Source organism: Corapipo altera, unplaced genomic scaffold (assembly GCF_003945725.1).
Source record: "Corapipo altera isolate COAL_440 unplaced genomic scaffold, ASM394572v1 0, whole genome shotgun sequence".
NCBI classification, from domain to species: Eukaryota; Metazoa; Chordata; class Aves; order Passeriformes; family Pipridae; genus Corapipo; species Corapipo altera.
Window position 1 is genome coordinate 30,826,710 of NW_020884872.1, and position 20,855 is coordinate 30,847,564.

A 20,855-nucleotide genomic window follows, 5' to 3' on the forward strand; every position below is an offset into this window, starting at 1 on the left:
TAGTTTCTTGTCTGTCTCCTTTGCTATCTTTGCTGACTTGTTATGTCATTCTATTTCACCTGATTTCTTTAACCCTTGTTTTAAGAGGATTCTAATTTAGAGTTACTGTCCCCTGGATGTTGGACATGTTGTTTTGCAAAACAGTGTACTCCTTCTGACCAGGTGGCTCACTTGAGTATTGGAGGGGCCATTCAGTTCTAGATTATAAAAAAAAAAGTTCAGAACCATCCAGGATCCCTTAGTGGTTGTCCTTTCAGACACCCCCAATGTATATGTCTGTGCAGGAGCTAGTCCCCTTAAGCTTTATACATGAGGTGAGCCATGCTTCAGTGTCTTTTTTCTGTCTTTCTAGAAAAGATTCTGAACTGATACCATTAGTTGTTTGTGCCCACACTTGGGCAGATAAATGCATTCACTTGTTCCATGGACTTCACATAACACTTGAACTCAGGCTCTTGTCCTAAAAGTCAGAAAAAAACCCAAGGCAAAGCTGTTCAACACATCAAATACAATATTCCAGAGGCTTTGTTTAAGTTCTAGAACTCAAACCTAGAAATATTCCAAAGCAAAAACAAAAAGCACAAAGAAAAACTTTTTACAGCGATGAGGTCATTTCCCATTATTGCAACTAAGAAACTGTTAATAAAAAAATTACTGCTATGTAATTATAGAAGAAGACCTGGTAGAAATATACACTAGCTCCTTCATGCTTTCTGAGTCCTATATACAATTTTTTTTAAGTGCCCAGTTTTTTTCTTAAAAATTATAGAGGATTTGCAATACACTCACACAATGTACCAGTGCATTCTTAGTTGGACCCTGTTTTTGAACCCCTGCTCATTTGGTATTTAGAAGTTACATGAAAAATTAGGTTGTCTGGAAAAAGACTACTTCCACCAGGGTACTTTAATCCATTGAGACTTTCTGAAAACCGTGTCTAGAAGTGAAGCAATATTATTTTTTTCATTTATAGACTTAAGTGATGGATATAATATACATTGTCCTTAGGGAAAACATTGCTTTCTTGTGTGGGTAGCCAGATTTAATACTAATCACTTCCTGGTCACTAATTCTATATCTCTTAGTGTCTAAGAAATTTCATAATAAACACATTGTTTCATGATCCTGTTGAGAGCACTTTTCTATATCAGAGAAGATGGTATTATCATTGTTATTTCTTAGTTGTCGGATTGTGCTGGATGATCCTGGGATTTGTTTGGGTTGTTTTTAGTGGCCGTTTGTGTGTATTTCAGCATACTTTTATTTGTCCTCTCCCCCACACACAACAAGCAGCCAATTCCAAAGAAGGCAGTGCTATTGTGATAGAATTACAGATTTTTTTATTTACTTTATTTTTTTTTTTATTTTAAACTTCTTCAAATGAGTGTATTTATGTTTTGGATTTAGGTTGGAATTCAGGTACAACAGTTAGTTCCCATCAGTAAAACCACTTCGGCTCACTCAGCAGTACAATCTGGACATTTACCTGGTGGATCACATTCAGTTATTGATCTTTTTCATGTTCAGAAAGCAAAAAAACACTCAGAAGAAGAACATAAGGAAGGTCAGTAAGCTTTGTACTTGGCACGTGTGATAATGATCAGTTCTGAAGGACTCCAACACAGATTAACCTTTGGAATGCTTATTCAATATTTTACCAGTATAAATTATTTAACAAACTTTTTGAGAGTGGGTTACGCTGCTGCAAATGAAAGTGCTACTAATAAATATTTGTATAAGGTTATTCCAAACTTTTTTTAATTAATTGTAACAAAGGATACTTTGAAATAGGAAGTGTTATAATTATGCTATGTATTGTGTAAACTCTTTAGCAAGTAACACTGGAAACTAACTTCACTGTGTCTTGAATCTTCAGAGTATTTTTAACTATTAGATGATCATTTGGTATTTTGTTTTCATATATATAGTATTTGTGGCTGCTATGGACCTCGAAATATCTTCTAATTCAAGAACCTGCACTTTTCTTCCATCTCGTGGTACCCATCTCACACCTGGTCTCAATTCTAATGCCAACACCACCGAGTCTGCTGTCAAATGGAATGGCATGCATTCTCCCATCAGCGTAAAATCCAGGCTTAATTTGAGTATTGAGGTTCCATCTGCTTCCCAGGTAAAACCTGAGAATATTAAAGATCTGCAGTGTATTGTAATAACTTGGGATTGTCCATGTTACTTGGATAGACTGAAAAGGAGCTCTTTTTAAATAAAAAGAGTTCTAGTAGAGTATGATGCACAGTAAGTAACTGTTATTGATGCAAAACTATTTTACCTTAATAAAATAAGTAATGTTGAAGTTAAGATGCACACTTAACATTTGTACAGGATATACTGTTTATATGAGAGGAAGACAATCTTTATTGAAGTAAAATATTTCTAAGGGTTTGGGGGATTTTTTTTTTTGGTACATTTTAGCAAATGGATAGCCTTTTATTTCCACATGTTATTCAAGTAGACATCTGTTAGAAGGGTCTGCTGTGAACCAGCTGCACTGAATTTTGTAGGTATTTTAGGTATAAGCAGATTTACTTGCTCTTCTGTAAAAGTCTGTCATTTTAATTTCTGTAATTTAAATCTGTAAAAGCATTTGTTGATGCTCTTATAACAGCTTTTCCACATATTTATACATTTTTAAGAAGCAAATTACGCTTTCGGCAGAAAAGTTGTTGCTATAATGCAAAAATCAAACCAGCTCAGGATCTAAAAGTAATTTGACTGAACAGTGCGAAGCTCTGTACACTCAGACTGCTACAGAGGGAATATGAATAAACAAGTGCAAAGTGCACTGGCTGTGTAGTAGAGTTTCTAAAACCTTGGTGGCCTTATGGCACGATATGCTCATCTTTCCTTTTGCTTTTAACCATACTATAATACAGAATATAATACGAAATTTGGTACAGGGAAGGAGTGATGAAGGTTAGTGCCACCCTGCTTTTTGTGTACTGTGTGCTAGGAAAGCAGCAGCAAGGTATTTTACACCCAGGATTCCCAGAAAATATTTGTAGAGTTTTATATATGTAGCAAATTTGGAACGAGTGAACACAAACAGAACGTAGAAGAGTAACTGAAGTGATTAACAATACCACAGTTTTCATCAAAATCTCTCAGTTAGCATAAGGCAAGTAGATTTTCCTGGGTATTTGTGGTTCTTCTCTGTAAATCCAGAATCTGGTCTTAAGTTCCGAATCTTCTTCCTAAAGGCAAAGTATAAAGTGTTCTAACACTGCTACGGAGTCCTATTCAGCAGAACTTACAGGCAAACACTGGCATTTATCTACATGTTTTTACTCAAATATTACCTGTGAGAAAAATTATGCTGTGCATCTGCTTGTCAGTTATGTTCATACAGTCACTGGTGCAGCTGTCATTGTATACAGCAACTTCTGGACACTGAGGGATCTTCTCAGTTGTTTAGAGTCAATAATTGATACTAAGTAAAAGCTTATTTCATTATCAAAATCTATGACAAGAGTCTGACAGTATGCAAACATACATAATACCATTAAAGTAAATCAGTAACATTTACCCTAGAACTGTATAAAGAAAGAGATTAATTGCTTTGTACCAAATACCACTTCAGTATTCATATCAGCATGTTGCTTGTATAATTTGAACTCAGAATTTGGGTTTCCTTATCTCTAAGTAACTGTGGAGGAAACCCTGTCTGTGATTTGTGATGAGATGAACAATGTGATGAACATTGTGAAAAGATAAAACTGAGCATTCATATTTACTGAGCTACTCTAGTCTTAAATGATATTTTGCTGCTGCGGAGTGTAATTGTCAGGTTCCTAAGTGTTCGCATACACAGGTTAAAATGTAAGGGATTTTGGAAAAATTCAGGAGCTGTATAACTAATTTTTTCACTAAAATAATTCTGTTATATATTCCTTGGAAAACTCTAAAAGCTTTTCTACATTTGTAGATAGATAAGTCTGTGCTAGAAGCTCTGCCACCTGATCTCCGAGAACAAGTAGAGCAAATATGCACCATTCAACAAGGAGAGAGTTATGGAGATAGCAAAAAAGAGCCAATAAATGGATGTAACACTGCACTTCTGTCACAACCAGTAGGAACAGTGCTTTTACAAATACCAGAGCTCCAAGAACCAAATACCAGTATGGGAATCAATGTAATAGCTTTGCCAGCTCTCTCACAGGTAAGATGTTTGCATGGTGTCAGTAAACAACAACTTCTCATCTATAGGAAGTTAACAGGCTTTCTTGAAACAGCATTAACTAGAACCTGTAACATCCCAAAATTGTTTATGATCCTTTAATTAAAACTCTGCCAAATGTTACTTTATCTGTCACAGACATGATATGACAATATTTATTAAAGATTTATAGTCATCAGTATGCCTGTGGGTTTGCTGTTGTTTAATGTAAAGCCTCATCATTTATGGTTTGCTTTGCAGTGAGCCTTTTTTTCTGCATTGCAGCTGAGTTGCACTGCACCATAGGTCTGAAGCAGTCCTAAATCTGCTTAGCTAGTCACGGGAGACTCACTCTGTTTAAGTGTATGTTCTGATGAGGTAAAGCCAACCTCTACTAGTTTCTTCTGCAGATGTGGTTGTTTGTTGTATCACATTCCTGGGAGAAGGGCAGTCATGGCTAAAGATCATGCTTATCTCCATAGTTTTTAAATGGACTAATATATAGCATGTCCAGGGTGAGAGAAGTGCAAAGTTGTTTGTCAAAACAGGGACCTGATGGGGCAGCAGGTAACGGTAATGATGCTTCTGATGTTATTCCACCGTTCAATCCAAGATGGTGCTGAACAAATGTAGTGTAAAAATTAAAAAAAATCTTTTAAAAAATGAAAGATTGGGTTACCCAGAGATACAAAATCTTGCATATGCATAATTTAGAACAGAGCAGTATTTTTATTTTTGTTTGTTGTGTCATTGCTGCTCTCAAATGAAGTGATATCACCTAATCACATTTATAGAGAGATATTTGTTGTTGTTTCTAAGGCAATAATGCTGCTTAGCTGACAAAGAATCCAGAGAAAATCAGGTAGAAATTCCTGTCCTGTTTTCACTAAAAAGTTAATGCATAATTGCTATTAAAAAAATGTGTAGTTTGTTCTATATCTAAAAGTTCCTCACCTTGATTCAAGTTCATTGGTTCAGAAACAGTTGTTAGTTTTTATTCCTGAACTGCAAAGTTTGTTTTTCCCTATGGATTAGTGTGTAAATAGTATCTGAGTTTTCCATACCCCAACTGTTTTAAATTATATAGTTACATCTATCTCTAAACAGGAGTTTGTCTTGGATTTGTGTGTTAAATTATACTGTGCTTTAAATTACACCCCTCCACACTTGTCATACCACTCAGTACAGTTTTCTGGGGTAAATTGTAACTGCATATGGCTTTCTACAGAAATCCCTTTTAGTTTGTGCTTGTGCTTTATCTGTCTGTTAATTAGGTAGTCAGAAATCGATTGTTGGTTTTTTATAACAGCTTTACTTTTTGGAGTTTTCTTAGAAACATTAATTTATACACTCAAATACATTGGCTTTTCTGTCTCAATCTCCCAGTGCATTTTGTGATTCTGATCCAAGAATGCAGCTTAGCAGAGCAGCTTTCTTGTTTGAAGATATAGTTCAAGAAGAATTGGCTACTTCCTATTTATTTGTCAGGGATATCCATACTATCTATTTTAAAGTGTTTTATGCTTGTACTTCAGATTTTCCTTATTGACAAAAAGAGGAGTAAGATTTACAATTTTCATTTTCTGAGTTAGGTACAAGTTTACTACCTAGAATAGTATGGTTTAATAGCTTCCCTTAGGCGTGGTGAAAAAAAAATGCTACAGCCAGTTCATTAATATGGGAGGATTTTTTTCTGTGTTAAAATCAAACATGAACTTAATTCAAAAATACCATCTTACTCTAAATATAGTTTGACACATATTTTTCTATTAAAGTCTTTGTGGGAGTGTATATTCTGTGATTGCACACAAACATTTAGAATTACTTTCTGGCAAATGATGCAGTGAAATAAGTGGTATTAGGTTTCAGGTATAGAAATATAGCCAGCCACTCCAAATGAAGTACTTTAGCTACATCAACTCAGCAGATGTAAATTATGCCCTGCCATCTTTTTATAGCTTAATTAGGTTTGGTTTTCAACCTTTCATTCCTTTTGTGTGAACTGTGTTTTTATCACTAGGTGCAAAGTTAATTGGCTGATAGTAATTTATTCATTAAAAAATGTGTGGGAAATGTCTCTTGTTGGGTAAGGTTCTCCTGTAAAAGGAATCCAGATAGGTTGTGTTTGTTTCCATCAGTTGCTGGAGTAATCTTAAAATTTAGAACAGCTGTATATCTCTGTAGCAGCTTACTTCTGTAGAAGCATAGGATGCAAAAAATAAAGATTACAGATGCTTAGAAATGAATGAGATTTGTAGTAGTGGCATTAATTAGTGGTGGCAGATTTTCATCTCATCCTCACATTGTCTTAACGTGGTATAGATTCTTCCTAAGGAAATTTATATAAGCACATCAAAAATACTGGTAGCTGTATGCTGAGGTAATACATGAATTTATAAAACAAGGTTCCCCATAATCTGAGTATCATACAGGTTTGTGAAAGCTATGTTAGGAGATTCTGTCTGTACAGTAAATTATCTGAAAGTCCAATTATTAGTATAGAACTCATATGAACTTGACTGATGGCTCTTCTAAGTGAATTTTTACATGTCACGCTCTGAGAGGGCAGTGATAGGGGGAATAAAAGTGCATCCAGTTCCCTGTAGTGAATTATTTCTGCATGAATTAGTAGGTGATGTACACAAAAACCAGTGCCAATTTAGACCAAATTCTTGAGTCACGAATGCTTAAACAGCGAACACTAACCTTTTTAAAACAACTTTATTAAATAAAATTTGTATTTAAAAAACCAATTTACACCTCTGGATGTAATAGGCTGCATTCCACTACACTGCTTTGTTCTGCACAATGTATGTGCACAATGTTCTGCACAAGATCAGAATTGTTCCCCTTTCCTTCTTTAATTAGCATGTATTTTGTGTGGTGAAAAATTTGTGTTGGCACACATGTTGGAGTTCTAAAAATGGGAAAGAAAGGTTGTGCTACATTGATGAATTTTAACTTGTGCTATAGGAGCACATTCATGTTTATGATCTGTATAATTTAGACATCATGTATGTCAGTAGCACACTGTACCTTCCTGTCATAGCATACATATTTTGGTTTTTAAAAAATCAAATCTCTATTGAAAATAGGAGGAAAATTTTAATTCGTGTGCATATGTACATGTCAGGAATACAGTATTTCAGATAATGATAGAAAGTGTATTGTGCCCTTAGAATAGTAATTGCAGTTTTGACTAATTTTTTGTTGTTTGTGCACATCTCTGAGTTTTACTAGTGAAATGAAGGGCACTCTCCCACTGGCAGATTTAATTCTCTAAATGATAGGTTTGGTTTTTTGAATTAGATTTTCCTGATTATGAGCTGAAAACACTGTCCAATAACAGTGGGAAACTCCAAGACTAGCCTGTCACTAATTTCCTCCTTCAGACACGCAGTGATGAAAGATAACTGATAATAAAAGAAATTTTGTTTTGTCCATATGAGTGTGTCTGGCAATTGGCAACAAACTATTTCCTGTCTAGAATTCAAGTCCCTGGGACAATTGCAAGGGACTGTGGTTTTATTAGTCGAACAAGAGACAGACAACTTTAGAAGAAAGAGATTAAACCTTCTTTGTGCTAGTTAAAGACATAGCTGGACTTGGCTTTTTCTGTCCTTAAAGAAGTGAGACTGTTTCCAAGAATATTTTGAATTGTGTAGCAGCTTCCAGGAAACAGAAGTATCAAAAGAAGAGGAGGAACAAAAGTCTCATTGTCACAGTGTTTGTGTTTTGAAATTTGAATGGAGTGTTCTTTGAGTTAGGCTTAAACGTGCTGTTAATACAGTATCAGTAGGTAAGATGGCTAGAATATTAGAGGCTCATAAGATTAATTTTATGAAATAATTAAAGTAGAGTAATATTAGATGGAAAAAATGGTTGCTTTTACAAAGTAAAACATACAAAGAAAGTGTACAACGTTTTACAGTGTTTCAGTTATATCTCGTTTACTTTTCCTTGGCATAAAATGTAAATACCTTTCTCATGTGAGTGACCTAGAGGGAAGCAAACAGTGCTGCTCACTATTAAAATAATCAAATGAATCTTTTGTTCCTGTTCAGGTGGACCCCGAGGTTTTTGCTGCACTACCTGCTGAATTGCAAGCAGAGCTGAAAGATGCCTATGATCAAAGGCAAAAGCAGTCTGAGCAGCAACCTGCTAACACTTTTGGTGAGAATATGTACCTGTACAGCAGTCTTGTGTAGGGGTTGGTTACTATTCAAACAGTTACGCGACCCTAAAAAATAAACTGGAAAATAGAACTAAAGAAAGCTTCTGTGAAGATGCTGTGTTCAATTGAATTTCTGTATTTATTTTTGACAGACTGTCAGTTACAACCAGCTGTGGTCTCAGTTTGCAAACAGATGCCCAGCTTTACTCAAATGGGTAATTAATTCAATTCATGGGGACTGTGGCACTACTTAGCCACAGCCATATGTTTGCAGAATAGAATCTAAACTTGATATGTCTTGTGATTTAAAGTATTGCATCTTCAGTACCTACGTTAGTTAAACTGTGTTCGGAGAGCGTTCTCATGGTTCTCTGGAACTGAAAACACTGGTATGGGTTTTGGGCAGTGAGAGATAGGCTACATCACACTGTGTGTCTGATAGTCAGAAGGGTTTACTCTGAGCTGATCATCCAGGTCTCCTTTTTCTAATCAGTAGAAAGAAATAAGATTAATACCCTGTGAACGTGCTTTCTCATAAAATAGGTTGAAATGTCATTGGGTTCATTGCCAGTTAAATACTGCATTATTATAATAACACCTTGATTTCATAGCCAGTGAACTAGTACAGATATGTGAGTATGATGGAATGAGAGCAGCTTCCTTCATGAACTCTCATAAAAGCACTGGGGAAGGGGCTCTACACTGCTGGCTTTGCTAATAACCGCTGATGGGACAGTGCTCTGACTGAGCAATTTGTCCAATAGACTTCAGATTTCAACAGTTGCTTATACTGAAGTACTGCAATGCTCCATATTTAAAGGCTTACAAATAGCTGAGTATCCTCTGAGTACAGTAATGTCTAGCAGTGCTTTTCAAATACTTAAAACATTGCCAGGATTTAGAATGGCATGTGAATGTTAAGGTTGCTTTATCTAGGTTGTTTTCTCCCAAGTGATCCTTAGATTTTTGTGGAAAATACAGAGTTCCCCTTTCAATGGAAAAGTGTTAAATTTTGAATGTGTCAACCACTGACTATTCCTGTGTTTTTCAGTGTCAAAAAATCCTTTCTTAAACCTGAAGCATACAACTGTGAAAAATAAGAAAAAAATACGGAAAAAAAATCCAGTCAGTCCTTTAAAAAAGATTCAGAGTCCTCTGAAAAACAAACATGTCGGTAGCCCTGCAAAAAACATGCCAGCTACATCTGGAAGCCCACAGAAGCTAATAGATGGTTTCTTGAAACAAGAAGGAACTGCTGCTCAGGTACTTTCCATACTAACAGTGAAGCTATGTGTGCTTCTTTAGACTTAGTTCATGTTCACAAATGCAGCTGGCGTCCTTTACTGGATTCCTTACTAGACAATTATCTGTGTATATATACATGGTTTTACCGTATTTGTCAGAGCATTATCAACTTTTATGTTTGGAACAGCCAGAAGCAGTTCCATCAACTTCAGATTCTTCAGGCCCCTCAGCTCTGCAGACTCACCAGCAGCCAGGTTCGTTTAGGCCTCAAGCACCAAACCTCGCTGGAGCTGTGGAATTCAATGATGTGAAGGCGTTGCTGAAGGAATGGATCACAACTATTTCAGGTGCGGGGTGTCATGCTAGTGGTAATCTTGCATACAACACAAGGAAAACTATTTTTAGTAGACTTGTTGTACTTTCTTCCTTTTTTTTTCTTGGTAATCTTGAAATCTTACTGCCTTGGAAGTCCTGGAGGAACTTGATTCTTTCTATCAGTTGTTACTCTGTGGTCTTGCCAGCTCCTGTGTCTTGCTTAACAGCATGAAAATTTGCATGCTCCGTCTTTAACCCATGTGTCTTATACCTTGCTATTACTTGTGTTGGAGGTTTTCCTTTTTTTTCACATGTATTACAACCACTGGGATGAAACCTCTTGAAAGGAAATTCCTCTTCTATGAAAATGTAATTTTAGAGGCAAAGGAACGAGGGTTATTTTTTCTCAAAATAAATGCTGGAAAGAACTCTAGGAAAAAAGGGAAGTGCCAAAATGTAACACTGTTGCTACATTGTGATTTGAATTTTAACATTATGTGAAACAAATAACTCCTTTATATCTTTGGAAATCTGACCTTCATACCCTGGACATTATAATTCTAAAAGTTTCAAAACAACCACTCCATTCTAAATCCCAGTCTCTTTTCCCTTTGGTTAGTGCTAGCTTGGCTGTCAGTTGTTCTGACTGAAGAAAAAGATGTCTACGAGACAGATATTTCAGGACCTTGCAGTCCTGTGATGTGCACAACTTCTGATGTTGGGGGGTCATGTGGGAATACAGCAATTGTTAGGTTGGCCCCTGAGGCCCTGACAGTGCAGAATTTCTTTCTGTCACATTCCCGTTATTCTGTGATTATATATTGAGTATACTTAGACAAAAGATCTCATTTTTTTTAATGATTTTGTATTACAGATCCTATGGAAGAAGACATTCTACAGGTTGTGAAGTATTGTACTGATCTAATAGAAGAAAAAGATTTGGAAAAGTTAGATCTGGTTGTTAAATACATGAAAAGGTAACTTGATTGCTAGTAGTTGTGACATTTTAGACTGGTTTTTTAATATTTATACAGTAGATGCTTCACTGTGAGGCCACAAGCCCATTGGACATTCCACTGATGAGTGTAAATATTTTAAGCTTAAATTTTATTTAAAAACTGGGGTAGCACTTAGTAGTATTTCTTAGAGTCACAGAGTGGTTTGAGTTGGAAGGGGCCTTAGAGATTATCTAGTTCCAATCACCTGCCATGGACAAGGACACCTTCCACTAAACCAGGTTGTTCAAAGCCCCATCCAGTCTGGCCTTGAACACTTCCAGGGATGGGGCATCCATAACTTCTCTCTGGGCAAGTCTTTTGTTTCTAGACAAAGGATGTAGTTTTCATCAGCATTATCCCTTCTTTTCATCCTGTTTTTGTTAATTTTTCATGGCACCTTAGACCTGACTTCATTCTCTTGCTGTATCCAGATCCTGTCTCACCTCCAACTTATTGAATTGATTCCTGTTACACAGTTATTATGCTGTTATTACTCTTCCCATGAGTCAGGAGGTCCAAATTGCATTTATGACTTGCTTACTAAGTGCTTACTGGTGCTTAACTGTGGAGCTCAGCTTTCTGTGTTTTAGATCTGAAAAATATATATTTCACTGAATAATCAATACCTAAAAGACTACAGCAATGTAGAAACTTCACCAGGCTTTTGTATTATGGGGAAGTCTTTAGGCCCTAGAAAATGCAAAACACACAGTGCAATGAACTGTTTTATGAATGTTGTATAGTAAATTCTTTATAAAGCTCTTCAGAAAGCATCATGTCCCATTCCTGGTCCCTGTATATGGGCTCTGTACCGATGGCAGTGTGTCTCTGCAAGGCCCTGTAATAAGTGTAGGACAAGGAATCAGGAGCTGGATGATGTGCACTTGTCCGTATGATACCAATGTTACGTCCTCTAAAGCTCTAAATGTAGGAACCCTCTGCTCTCCTGCAATGTAGTGATCTAGAAGGAGATTTTGAGAGTGCAGAGCTACTTTGTTTTCCTTGGGCATTTCCTTAATGTGCTTCTGGTGGCAGCTGTCATAGAGGTAACTCTTAGCTCTCCATGGGCCTCCATGATTTCGTTCTGTTCTTAGCAGTAAACAGTGTTAGTGCCCCCAAAACCTGTTATTTAATTGTGTCCATCGCTCTTGGCATTTGTTGGAAAAAGAGAAATAGCATTTCTGTCTTGGAATGAGGAAGGAAGGATGAGGGTCCAGAAGCCTGTAATTTCTGATCTCCAGTATGAAGTTGGTGGAAGGTCACCCGATCACAGGCTCACAGCACTGCCAAATGTGAGTGTTTACAACCTGCTGTGACACTGCCCACACCAGAAATTTCACCAATGGGTGGCAGAGGAGTCTGTGGCATTATGTAGGATTTGGTGTATTTAAATAGGGAGGGCTTTACCAGAATTGAATGAAAATACCATTTGTGGTGAACCGCTATGACCTTGTGAAGACCAAAGCTGATTGTAAAAAAGACTGGTTCTGTAACGGTAATTTTCACTCTCTTCTTCCTTCAGGTTAATGCAGTCATCTGTGGAATCAGTTTGGAATATGGCATTTGACTTCATTCTTGACAATGTTCAGGTAGTTTTACAACAAACTTACGGAAGCACATTAAAAGTTATCTGAACTTGTAGTAAAGAGCTTGATGAGAGCCTGGAGCTCTCTGCTAGCTGTGCCATAAGTGCTTGTGAGGTATTTGCAAAGTGCATGATAGTAATGCCCTGAGTTTTTATAATTTCAAATTTCTTTTTAAACAACAAAGTGTTTTGTACATTTCTTTTCAGAAAGTGCCAAATTTGTCAGTATTGCATGTAAATAATTGTGTTAAAATTCTTTTATTGTAGTATAGAATCTATTTACAAAATGTTTGTTTATAAAGTTTTATGGATTTTTACAGTGAAGTGTTTACAGTTGTTTAATAAAGAACTGTATGTATATTTTTGTACTGATTCTATTTTGTGATGCTTCAGTTTGAATGTAGTGAACTCCTTTTATTGAAGCTGCAGCTTTGATTAATTTCACAAAGTTCTGCACAGAGGTACTGCCTTGACATGTGGAGGAGGCTGCTGTACGTGCACCTGGCCACGTTTTGTTTCTTCTACACTGACTTTATTACAGATTTTAAGCTGAGGGAAGAATATTAGTTCATTTTCAGTTCCATCCTTCAAAGACTCAAAGCAGAGTGGCCCAGCCTCTCCCAAAGCACACAGTGTCTGCTGAAGCCTCTGGACACATGTGCTTCTGTCAGAGAACAAGGCACCCAAAAGCAGCACTGCGAAGGAGTGAGGGAATAGCTGACCTGGAGCATTGTTTAAGCTGTATCTGTCTGCTGCCTTGCTCCTGCTCAAAAGAGCCACTTACACAATACCACAGTTCTTCCCAGCCTGCGTTTCTTTTCTGCAACATTGCAAAATAGGTTGTAGTGAGTAGCAGAAGTGAAATAAATTGCCCCAGCTCTTGTGTCCCTGGTAGGGGGTGTGTTTGCATCTCTGCAGGTTGTGTTTTGGGGCAAGTCTGCTTTTGCCAGGTGTGCACCAACCTCGTACAGTTGTATTTGGCCCAGTAGAAGCAAGACTGTTCAGGTGCCTGGAAAAAATGAAGACCACTTGAAGAAAAGCTGGGTGGTAGGAAAAATCTCTTCATTTTCTGAAGAAATGACAGAGCTGTGGAGAAGTATCCAACATAGTCCTCAAGGTGGGGGGGACCACCTGGGTGTAGAATCGAGAGCTGGAATGCAAACTGGAGCAGGAGCAGGATTTGCACCACTGGCTTAGTTGGAAGCATCTCCCCTAGCACAGGGCAGGAGCTGCTGCACTCAGATTAGCTACAGCTGACAGTGCAGCTGGAGCAGAGGCCACTGCAGTGACAGGTTACAGGAGTGACAGCAGCTTTTAGCTTTAGGTTGTGCCTGTGGGCAGGCCCTGTCGTGGTGGTCAGGGCACAAAGTCTATTAGAGGCCAGGCCCAAGTGGTGCCCATAGTCAGCACTAGGTCAGTCTTATGCATCATCTTTGTCAATGACCAGGATGGTGGGGCAGGGCACCCTCAGCACGTTTGCTGATGACACAAGATGGGCCAATTTGACAGAGCAGGGGGTGCTGCTTCTAGAGACCAACGGGCTGCTGGAACCCTGTGAAGTTCAGCAAAGGGTTCTGCTCCCAGGGAGGAGCCACCCCCAGCACTGGGGGCCAGGTGCTGGAGAACAGCTCAGCATGTAAGGCCCTGGGGTTGTCTGGGATGAAGAGAGTCCCTTGCACCAAAGGCAGCTGAGAGCCTCTGAGGATGCATGGGAAAGAACATCTCCAGGAAGCCAAGGGAAGAGATTGTTCCACTCTGCTCAGCACTGGCACGACACACCTGCAGTGCTGTGTCCAGTGCTGCTTCCTCAGTACAAGAGACTTGCACATACAAAGCAATCCCAACACAGGCCACAAAGGTGCCTAAGGGAGTGGAGCTTCTTCCATAATACCAGGAGAGGCTGAGAGCTGGGACCGTTCAGCCTTGGGAAGGCTGGGGGGATCTGATCCATGTATATAAACACTTGAATCAATTTGCAGATACATGTCTACACTATCTAAACCAAGTTATCTAAGTTTCCATTAGTTTCTAGTTTAGGTCTTTCAGAGTCCCATCTTTAAAAGACTCAGTTAAGTAATGCTAAATCAGGATAGTTGTAGTTATACTTCCTTTCTTTGTGATCCCTGTTCCAAGCCCTTAAATGTAACAAGTCATCTGCTTCCTTAAGTCTTTTAGTGAAGGTATTTTACATATTTTATTAAGTTCCCCAGCAGGAAGCCACCAAAGTAGCACAGTCTTTTTCCCAGAGTTTTTACCTGTGGGAAGAACACCCTTCCACCTTTGAGGAAACAATCAAGAATACATCAAGACCACAGTGTTTGACATCTGTGTTTTTAAGAACTTTATTAGTGTAGTTTTCATGATTGCATAGTTTGCAAAAGAAAATGTTAACAATTAAATAAATGCAGTCTTCTCCCTCTGATAATTCTGTTCCCCCAGCGATGGGAATTTGCACCGCACACCAACCATATTGAAAAGGTCCTTTTCAATGGCAAGTTTGAAGTCTAACAAAAAAAATTTCTGGTAAATTAAATTCCATTTGCAAAGGAGGTGAGTTATTAAATGTTCCTTTGTAATGGAGTCCACACAATCCCAATTATAACATTCCGATTTTTCCAACAAAAAAAGTAATCTAAGTGACAGAAGAAATCTGATCGAACTGCTTGTTGCAAGTTAAACTCTTATAAATATCTTAAATGCTAAAAATCTCGGCTGTGTGAAAGATCCTTCTTGATTTTGTTTCAGTTTGTGCTTTTGAAGAGTGCTTGTTTTGCTCCTGTCAGCATGAGCTGTACGATACCCACAGACAGCCTGCGTAGGAATACATCAAGCTGTCATCCAGAAGGGCGGTAGAGGGGAAGGTAAGGTAGGAAAATGCTGGGATTACAGGCTGACTCCTGGTCATGACAAACATCATCCAGTTCGGAGCTGGTTCAGTCTCACGGTGTCAGATGCCCCAACAGCTCTGATGCAGCATCCCCAGGCGCAGCGCCCTGGCAGGCAGCTGTTCGCAGGTGCTGACACCGCTCTGAGCAGCAGCTGGAGAAGAGATGCCAGCCCTGAACTCTTCTGGGAGTTGTGCCGTGCTAAACACCTGGCCTGCCACTCCAGTGCTTCAGGAACGGTGACATCAGCACCCTGCACACACTGCAGGGGGAAGTGCAGCCAGAGGGAAGAGACACCTTTGCTGGAATGCGCCTCCACCATTTTGCCAAGCAGAGAGAGGCAAGAGGGCCCCTCCTGGCCTTTCCACATCTGCCACAGCCCATGGAGTGAAAATGATTATTGAAGCAAACTGTAAAACAAATGGGCTACACTCTGTCCATCTCCTTTATTTGTGGCTCTGCATTATAATGATTACAGGTTGACTTCCATGAACTGTACAAGCAGTAAAAGGTGGGCAGCTATGCTTTACAACATTGTTTCACACAAAGCAAATACAGAGATATCCAACTGCCTAATTTTCTATTTAAAAAAATTTCTATAGGCACAAAGCAGAATGTTGGAAAAGAAAGTCAAGGGAAGAGGTATGCATAAATAAAGAAGTACTTCTTACATCAAAAATGTCCCGAGAATCACAAAGTCTGCAGAAGCTTGGTTAATCAAATACTGCAGTACTGCTCTCATCAGTAGAAAAGTGAAAGAGCTTTAGTTCTGTAATAAAAATTCAATTTATTTTATTTTGGAGAGAGGGAGGGACAAAGGGTGGAAGGAAGGTGTGAGAGAAGGAAGGGCAAACTTTAAAACAGCAGCCAGTAGTAGGAAGGGCAGTAGGAGAGGTGAACAGGCACATTGGAACCATGGGAACATGTAAATTGACCACTGTCAAACCAGTGTAAATTTCTTGGTTTCTCATGGAAAACATTTTACCCACATATTTTCCTCCCAAACATATATCCAACACTGTCTTTAATATACGACTTTGTTGGTAACTTTTTTAGAACAGGAAGAGTGCATTTATTCCTGCCTCCCCGTTGCTGTAAAAAGTTATCTAGATGATTTCAAACACTTTCTTCAGTTCTACTATAAGCTGCCAGTCAGACTTCTGCATCTCATCCCTGAACCAGTCCTTCAGAGCATCGATGGACTGACGACTGATCTGTAACACACAAGACAATCCCATCAGAAACGCACATATGTGAGTGTATTAAAGGCAGTTTCAGTACATTGGAAACAATCTGAAGAAAGGGCATCAGTCTGCACAGCAGGCCAGTTCGTTCTAATCCCAGGTTTGCCACTGTGTGACCATCCCATTCATTTCCCTTCATTTCTCTTCTCATCACATCCCTTGTGTGGTCTGCCTCTGCAGATGGACAGACAATTGCACCCTTATGCAGTAAGGCAAGAACTGGAGAGGTCTCCTGCTTCCACCAGGGCCCACAGGACCAGCACCCCCTCCCTGTCCCTACCCCAGGCCCTACTCACCCCTCATTTGCGGGCACATGCCCCCAGCATGTCTGTGGCAGGGGGTGTCTTAAAACATGGTGACTAAAGCAGTTGGGAGTGGGGAGAACTGTGGCTTTGCATCCAACAGCAAAAGACTGAGCAAGTGATCATCTCCCCACCCAAGTCCAGTGTTCCAGAATTAAAGCAGCTATTTATTGCACAATTCCCAACACCAGCTGTGATGCTCTGGGGGACTGCTGAGCACCAGCTACACAAAATGGTTTGCGAATAGCGAGTGTAGCATTTTACCCTCTTGGGTGCTGGGAGCTACAAGGTATTTCAGCTGCAGCCCATCACTCCTTCAGGCCTCTCCAGGGACACCACTACAGACCTCAAACTAAGGCTACAGGGAACTTGGCTGAATGATGCCACACACACACTGTGTCTGTCAGTCTCCAAGGGGAAGCTCCTTGCATGTTTTTTAGGCTTCATGCAACAGTTCCACTTCAAGCAAGCTGCCACTCTGTCCTAAGCCCTCTCCAAGAACAGAGATTGCTCTTACCTTACTGACGAGGATATCTGTTGCTTCAAAATGTCGTCCATACATTTTAGGTGATTCCCCAGGAATAGGTTCTATTTTAACACACACTTCTTGGCCTTTCTTTGCAACATCCACTGGTTTATGGTTTATTTCAATGCTTGTAACTATTCCAATTTCAACGAACTGTAATGCAATGAAGCAGCTGTAGGACACATCCACAAACCCCCTGTGCACACACCCTTCCCTAAGCTCCCATTTATACACACAAGACTTGCTGCAGGAAGCACAGCACTGGTGGAGCTGCTGCCTCAGCGAGGGCAAAGCAAAACATGGCACAGCAAGTGCTTCATACCGAAAAGGGCAGCAACATCAGCCACCCACAGCTCATCTGGGATATCAGCTGGTTATCTCAAGGTGGTGGGAGTTGTCATTCCTGGTAGCTAAGTAGGGGGGAAGTCAACTGTGCTCGTTACTCGAGCACAGAACTGGCAGTGGGGAAGGAGGACGGCTCTCAGGCAGGTACCTTCCAGCCACACTTCCTGTGTCCAGCTGCAGGGCTCAACTCTGCTGGCAGAGAGCAATTAGGTTCTTGATCCCCAGAAGAGAGATTTGATCTACAAGTCTGAACCTCATCTCCTACCAGAAATCTGCACACTGGGGAAAGGCACGCAAACATTCCACGGTGCCTCATCTCAGGAATTACCAGGTGGATCAAACATCCCCTGGGAAGAGGTGCTTACTTACATTTTTGCTTGGTACACACATGGGAGTGCCCTGCTTCACCTGGCCGGCCTCCACAACAACACCCATCACTATTGGGTCACGAGAGTTGAAAATGAACTGAGGGAGGATTTTCAGCTTGCACGGAAACACTGCTATGTGCCTGGAAGATGACAAGAAAAGGCACTTGGAACAGCGTATGTAGCATTAACACCTCTGCCTTCTCCCACAATTCTTGGGTATTTATTCTAACAGTGTCACTTGGGGAAAAAAAATCAAGCAGGAAAAAATCTCTTTTCCAAACTTGCTAATTCCAGTCAATAGCTGATCTTCAAGAACTACAGGGAACAATAATCAAGCATGGCTGGCATGGATTTTACTTCAACAGGCTTGGGTGCTCAACTTAGACCACGACTGAAGGAGTAGGAATTTTACAGTATAATAACAATGCAGAAGAGCACAGGAATAGAAATACTGCTGCCTTAACCCATAACAAGGACTCAAAAAATTTCAAGATTTTTGTTTGTAAAGTGAACAAATACATTTAAATCATGAAGTATACAAACTCGAATTGGGATCAATATGAAATGAAATACATTTTAATTTATTTTGACTGTCTTAGTTTACTGACGATCACCCAGTGACACACAATTCCAAAAATTTATTTTGGGTCCCTATAAATCCTTAACTGATTGCATATTCATGTTACTGCAGTCAGAATGAAGCCCTCTACACTGGTATTGCATAAATATAAAACAACAGAATCCAAATCCCTTCAGTTTTATTTTCTTAGTCTGCAAGGCTAACCCATCTGTCAGAAACTAGGAACAGAAGCCAAGTATAGAAAGTAAACCTTAATAAAAACACTCCATGTTACATAACAGTTCTAGCTGAATCTTGTACCTGCTGCACAGCTTTCACAGCTCCTACCCTACTATGCCTAACTCAGATGTAAACAGTTAGTCTGGAGCGCTGAATTCTTGAAAATTTATAGTTCTACCCTCCCCTTCCTTCCCATCACTAAGTAATAACAAGGAAACGAGGTAAAATGCAGTTTCATGTATACTAAAATAAGCAACACACTTACTTGGGAACCATCCAGAATACAATTGCTCATACTTACTTGAATTCCTCTTGTTTCTGTTTTTTGTAGTCTTGCCTATACTTTGTGAAGGCATCAAATAAATGATAAATTATTTCAGCACTAAAGATACGCACTCCTAAACTATCAGCCATTTCCTGTGCATCACGTTCAATCCTCACATCGAATGCCAGAATGACAGCATACCTGTAGGGAAGAGTGAGCCCAACAGGTTACCAGACAGAGCACAGAACCAGAGCTGAGGAGGGCACTGGGCCTTCCTGCAGCACCACCACACATTTACCAACAGAGTAAAGCAAAGTTACTTACTGTGGGTCATGCTCCAACATAACTGATGCCTTCATAACATCTTTTTTATGGACAGGACCTATATTAATTCCTGAATACTGTTGAAGAAAGCCACATAAATCCAGTCACTAAACTTGCCAAGTCAAAAGGAAACAGTGACTAAAACACAGAACCAACAACATCAGATACAGCACAGAAGTACTTACTGGCACTTCTGACGTTTTAAGAAATTCAAGTAATGCCTCTAAAGAGCCTAAAGTAGAAGCCTGGACATAAACACCTTTCTCTTCTAATTTGATTGCATTCAGTGTTTGCTTCAGTTCATGTATTAGTTCATCCTTTAGAAGAAAAAAAAAATAAAAGAGAGAAAAAGGAAATTTTAGTTCTCTTGCTATTTATGCCTCAGGATACAAAATCTTCCTGTTCATGAGCTGGTGAAAGTATGTGACAGTCATACTGATAGGTCCCAACTCAGACCTGCAGTGTAAGTCATACAGAGCCCTGTGAGACACTGTGATTGTTTCTGGCATTAGAAAAGCCTGAGCTGAACTAGACCTGAGGATTTTGCAAGAAGGTGATCATATAAAACAGAGCAAATGCCCATCTTGGGAGTCTGCAGAATGCACATCACTCTCCCCTGTCTGCTGGCAGGGCTGAGCAAACACTCCGTGTGTGCTGATGCCTGTGGCTGCCTGAGGATTAACAGGAAAAGCTGACTCCTAAAGCCATGAGCTGGAAAGGACCCTGAACTCTCTTTAGGCCTGGGTACAAAACGGGATGCAAGAGCAGCAAGGCCATTTTGCTGCTTTCAGAGGAGTCAAAAATCACATTTTTCAGAGCCCATGCCTTTTAAACCCAAGCACTTCCATCTCTTCCTCTGGCAGATAAATGGGTGTTGCCATTTACTTGAGGCCACCACGGATCCACTCCTAGCAGTACACTTTATATACATTCTTGTATGTACCCAGCAACTAGGTCTGTGTTTGGACATCCAAAAAGTTTAACCTCCCTTTAGAGGCACAAATAAGTAGACAGAAGACTAAAGTAAAACTATGGTTAAAAGTAAAAGAAACCTTGTGTGTTAGTAATTTCAAAATAATTTCCTGCCTTTGGAGAACAGTAGCATCTCACCACAATTTTGGTTTTAGGATAGCTACATCCTCTCCACAACTTTTTAAGTCACAATAGAAATTACACGAGTCTTAAATCAGCTTTGCAATTATGACAGTTTAAAGAACTCCACTAGCAGATACGTACCTAATATAATGTAATTAGAATATATGCATAAATTACTACAAATACAAAATCAGTAATTAACAGTCAAACT

At 39.4% G+C, this 20,855-nt stretch overlaps 2 protein-coding genes across 7 annotated transcripts in view; one reads left to right on the plus strand and one right to left on the minus strand.

The window, feature by feature from the left end:
- The window catches only part of REV1 (REV1, DNA directed polymerase), a 71,664-nt gene that overhangs the window by 44,126 nt on the left and 6,683 nt on the right, over positions 1-20,855 (plus strand). For 3 of the 6 annotated variants that reach the window (XM_027641828.1, XM_027641799.1, XM_027641809.1), the window contains exons 16-23: positions 1,408-1,564; positions 1,929-2,131; positions 3,944-4,177; positions 8,239-8,347; positions 9,400-9,611; positions 9,781-9,940; positions 10,783-10,885; positions 12,429-12,495. In XM_027641828.1, the coding sequence (XP_027497629.1) occupies positions 1,408-1,564; positions 1,929-2,131; positions 3,944-4,177; positions 8,239-8,347; positions 9,400-9,611; positions 9,781-9,940; positions 10,783-10,885; positions 12,429-12,495 (1,245 nt within the window). Of the gene's footprint in view, positions 1-1,407; positions 1,565-1,928; positions 2,132-3,943; positions 4,178-8,238; positions 8,348-9,399; positions 9,612-9,780; positions 9,941-10,782; positions 10,886-12,428; positions 12,860-15,236; positions 15,368-20,855 lie in introns of those variants that run through there. The other 3 variants (XM_027641837.1, XM_027641846.1, XM_027641818.1) reach the window with 2 other exon arrangements.
- EIF5B (eukaryotic translation initiation factor 5B) overlaps positions 14,809-20,855 on the minus strand; it is a 35,878-nt gene continuing 29,831 nt past the window's right edge. The window contains exons 19-24 of the mRNA XM_027641891.1: positions 19,735-19,866; positions 19,550-19,626; positions 19,262-19,426; positions 18,163-18,301; positions 17,440-17,601; positions 14,809-16,590 (exon numbers count right to left, since the gene is read on the minus strand). Coding sequence (XP_027497692.1) covers positions 16,483-16,590; positions 17,440-17,601; positions 18,163-18,301; positions 19,262-19,426; positions 19,550-19,626; positions 19,735-19,866 — 783 coding nt within the window. The 3' untranslated portion in view covers positions 14,809-16,482. The remainder of the gene's footprint in view (positions 16,591-17,439; positions 17,602-18,162; positions 18,302-19,261; positions 19,427-19,549; positions 19,627-19,734; positions 19,867-20,855) is intronic.